The sequence below is a fragment of the Capsicum annuum genome, chromosome 7 (assembly GCF_002878395.1).
Source record: "Capsicum annuum cultivar UCD-10X-F1 chromosome 7, UCD10Xv1.1, whole genome shotgun sequence".
NCBI classification, from domain to species: Eukaryota; Viridiplantae; Streptophyta; class Magnoliopsida; order Solanales; family Solanaceae; genus Capsicum; species Capsicum annuum.
The window spans coordinates 7,306,607-7,311,275 of NC_061117.1; the positions used below are offsets into that span (position 1 = coordinate 7,306,607).

Consider the following 4,669-nt stretch of genomic DNA (forward strand, 5'->3'; position numbering starts at 1 on the left):
CGCCTTCTTTAGTCATCTTGAAATCCAACAAAAGATTTAATCTTGGATGAGGGTTAATCTTTTAAAAAAATAAAATTATTAAAGGATTATATGGTGAATTAACTTTTAATGGATATTTTCCTAATTTAACTTTAGGAAATATTATTGATAAGACATGCATTATAATACACCAATTTTAACCATTAAAATAATGCCACCATCGTTGATGAGCAGACATGCATTATAATATCAAATACGCCAATTTTAACCTTTAAAATAATACATGCATGTTGCCGTGATGATGAAACTTGAACTTGTAGACTCATTATCCAATTTATTAAACAAGCAGATATCCTCATAATGTTATGTTCCAGGTAGACAGCATTCAGTATTAGATACTTCTGAAAATTTTTGAACAACCCAACTCATCAAATCACATTGTTATGATTAGTACTAACAAGTTTGTGCTCTAGTGAGCAAACTGCTTCCCTGAGATGGTATGCTGCAAAAATGAAGGGACTAGTTAGTTTGGAAATTTGTGAGGATACCAAAAGATGGTATTTGAAATTCATGGAATTGAATGTATGTCAAGATGTGAGGATGAAAACCCATGTTTTCGCTTGTTGGATTTGAGCAGTGGTTCCAAGATAATGGAAAGGGATATTATAAATGGACATGAGCTTAGGAATGAGGAGTAATTTGTTGAGTCAGGAAGTGGAACCATCACTACAGCCGCTTCTGAGTTTTGAAGTGCATTTATCAACAACAACAGCATACCTAGTTTCCCATAGATCCTCAACTCATGTAAAAGAATTCCGAAGCAGTTCGATAAAAGAGACAACAGGAGGGAAGAAGTGAAGACACAATGCTAAAGAAAGAATGACAAAGCATGCTAAAAAGGGAACAGTCACTACCACAACAAATTTGAAGCACATTTATCAGCCATTGGAAATATTTTTGGAACAGGAATATTGGAAAAGAGATATCTTGGAATTGCATGCTTGAATGCATCAGAGCACAAGTGTATATATAGGTATAAAAAAGTCTTTTGAACTCTTGTTACTACCAACAGAATGAGTTTAATATTATAGATAATCTCAGTCATATGCACATATAGCAATGAACTTTGATCACATAGAAAATCTAAAAGACCTCTTGGAAGGAGCTATATTGTTGTTTTCTTGCTACAAGATAGACATAGTAGCTTTTAATATTTTCATGATTGTTTCAAGGCAACAAATATAGTAGAAACACGAACAACAATCACGATTGTTCCACATTAGATATTCATAACCTTAATTAAGAGCAAGTGAAGCTCCATATATCTTGATATCATAAGAAACAAATACAACAAAGCTACCCACTTTAAACTTTTCTTCGGACATAGGAATAAATGAACAAAGTCTTTTGTCATAAAACAGTCTAGTATAGGACCAATTTAGCATATGCAAATAACTGAATTGTATATAAAGATTATTCTCCACATCAACCCTGTACTCTGTTAGAACCAGATTAATTATCTGTTAAGCTATGACCTTCAGAGAGAAATGAAATACAAAGAAATCATCTCAGGGATAGACGTAAAAAGTTTCAGATACAGTGCATTCCAAGATCAAAGAAATTTAAGGTAGTGTAAATAAGTCGAGGCTCGGAGCCGAGGATCAGATAAATAACAGGTTTAAGGAAAATTGAAAAGTAACCAAACTGCTTGGAAAGAGAAAATCAAACAAGAAAGCGGTAGAATCGTCATCCCTGCAAAATTCTGGTGAAAACAAGTCTATCTTGTGATATGTGCGATGAAAGAATCCAACTCCATTCGCGAAGCCCCCCCTTTCTCCGTGGACCGCCTTACAGCTTCTCCCAATTCTTCTGCTCTCTGCCTGATTGCATCACCTTCTTTTGATCTCATTAATGTCCTCACAACATTTTCAATAGTGGATGCCCTTACCAACTCCTCGTGTTTCTCCCACTCCCTCACAATCAGGCCTATTTTCAAGATTTCTGTCACCAAGAAACTATTACTCGGTTGGTCAGAGTCCATAGGCCAAGCAGCTATAGGCACCCCCATAGTAATACTCTCTATGCAAGAGTTCCAGCCACAATGACTCAAGAACCCACCCGTGGAGGAATGAGCCAAGATTTCTGGTTGTGGTGCCCATTCTCTTACCACTAAGCCTACTTCTTTTACCCTTTCCTCAAACCCTTCCGGAAGCTCCACTCTTCTAGCTTCCCCAGTAAAGATATCTCCTCTATCGGCATCTCTCAGCACCCATATGAACTTCTGTTTGCTTTGTTCTAAGCCCCTCGCGAGCTCCTTGATTTCTCTATCAGAAAATGAAGTTGTAGTTCCGAAAGATATATAAAGAACTGAGTTTCGAGGTTGTTTGTTCAGCCACTCCAAACATATATTGTTCCTATTTGAGATATGATCCAGTTTAGTAGGCAGAATAGGTCCAATTGCCCATTGTTTCTTGTTCTGATAAATTTCTACTTCTGCCAGCAAATCAAGATACTTGCCTTCAATTACTTTACTTGTATTATGGATATCACCTGATCTAATATTCATATGCGGAATCTGAGAAACTGAAAAGTTCCTGGCTTCGTCTGTCATAATTCCTTCTAAGGAGGGTAGCTTTTTAAGAAACTCTTCATGTTGGACAGACAACCTCACAAATAAGCCGATCATACTGTACGAAGAGAAAGCTGAAACACAATTAAACATATAGGATTCAGCATTGGGCAAAGAAGAAACAACCTGAACATTATAGGACATTAAAGGATCATGAACAACAACAACTCGTCTTGATTTGGAGGAAATATCACGAACGAAGGAAGCAATGGGATCGCGTAGGAGCGTACAAGCATCCCAAAATGTCGGGATTTCGCCTCTACCACTTGGGAGATCATGAAAGTGGATCTTGGCTATATCCGAAGGTTTTAAAGCGTTGGCTCGAACCTTGGCCTGATGATTGTAGTTGGCTAAACCAACATAGTAAACAGAGAGACCATAAGAGGAAATTAGACAGGCAAATTGGAGAAATTGGTTGAGATGGCCTTGAGCTTGAAGTGGAACAATTACTACAACTACTTCACTGATTAGTTCGTTGTTTGCAAGATTTTCACTGTTAATCTCCATGGAATCAAAAGGAGTTTGAGGATTCAATCTTTTCAAGCGAATGAACTGAAGTCTATGAGATCTGATGATGAACAAAAAGAATCAGTAGTATCAATTAGCAGTTAGAGACATGAGTACTTTATCATTTGGTCACATGTTCGAAGTCATACATGTGATGGTGCACTTTCCAACAGAATCAAACAAAATATGTAGATCTTGTCTCTACTTGGTATTTTTTTAACTTGGTGGAATTTGACATATTTAACATGGAATTTAACACTTCCTATGTGAGTTCATTCACATATTGCTGGTCCCATGGCCAGATAAAGGAGGCGGCTTTGTTGTTGTTGTTGATATAATCAACCATTTGAAAGGTTAAGATTACCTGAGGTGAAACGAAAATGGTAAGTTCATGAACTGTTGGTATATAAAGCAGTTTTAAGTTATATACAGTAGTAAAATTTTAATACTATCAGTGCAAAGTTATCCTATTATACCATGTTACTTATCATTCTTGGAATATTCACTACCTCAAAGTTATAATCAAGAAACTGTGTTGCTCGGATTCTTTCAAATGCTAACGGGTGTGTATCGGATCTTTCAAAAAAAAAAATTCATTTTTATAGATACGACATGAGTAAACATCATTTTTGGTAGAGTCATCCAAGTATCCTTCCTCAGAGTGTGTTCTCATCAATGATGAGGGGGAGCCAGAAAGTATTAAAGCAGTGTTAAACCATTAGGAAAAGAGCCACCGGATGAAAGCCATGCAAAAAGAGATGGAATCTTCTCTACAGAAAAATGGCACCTCAAATCCAAAAGGTAAAAGACAACTCAAATGCAAGTGGGCCTTTGAACTGAAGAAAGATAGAAATGGAGAGTTGCTCAGATACAAAGCTTGATTGATGGTAAAAGGCTTTGAACAGAAGAAAGGTATTGATCAGCTATTGTCAAATGACTTCTTGTAACACCCCGCATTTCGGGCTAGAATGAAAAATCATCGTTTCTATGCTTAGATGATTCAAAAGCCATAAATCCTATGCAAATTTGGCATGTTAATCAATTATGTAGTGTGTGAACCTATTTAAGCATGAATTGAGATCATAGAGGTCCCCTAACTCAAGGACGACTTGAAAGCTTTCCTATCATTCGAGTTTGAGTGAGCGTCGAAAATTGGGTCAACTTCAATCAACTATAACTCCTTGTATATGACGAACTAGGTAGCCTACTATATATCAAATGAAATCTCTTCGAATTAGCTTTCCAACAATACCAATTACACCTAAATCCAATACCCGAACGAAAAGTTATGGCAATTTTACTGACTGAGACAGTAGCATCATGCGATAAGCGTGCGACGCACGCCCTATCGCACGCACAAAAATTTCAGGCTCTGTTTCCGCATTTTTAAGGGCAAAATGGGTATCTTCCATCCCTTATCCAGTTATAACACGGGATTAAACTCCCAAAACACCAAAATATGATTCTAGTCTCTCAAATTCATCAAGAACTCACCCTAGGGTTTCAAACTAAAAACCTAAATATCTCAAGATTTAACTGTGGTTTTCCTTGATT

General features: G+C 36.8%; 1 protein-coding gene across 1 annotated transcript; it reads right to left on the minus strand.

Moving 5' to 3' along the window:
• Positions 1-1,463: 1,463 nt before the first annotated feature.
• On the minus strand, positions 1,464-3,431 carry LOC107854634 (zeatin O-glucosyltransferase-like). Its single transcript, XM_016699665.2, has one exon. The coding sequence runs from the start codon at positions 3,113-3,115 to the stop codon at positions 1,757-1,759; it is 1,359 nt and encodes a 452-aa protein (XP_016555151.1). The 5' UTR covers positions 3,116-3,431; the 3' UTR covers positions 1,464-1,756.
• Positions 3,432-4,669: the final 1,238 nt, after the last annotated feature.

Coding starts and splice junctions, on each gene's coding strand:
- LOC107854634 (XM_016699665.2), bottom strand. CDS start 3,115: ATGGAGATTAACAGTGAAAATCTTGCAAACAACGAACTAATCAGTGAA.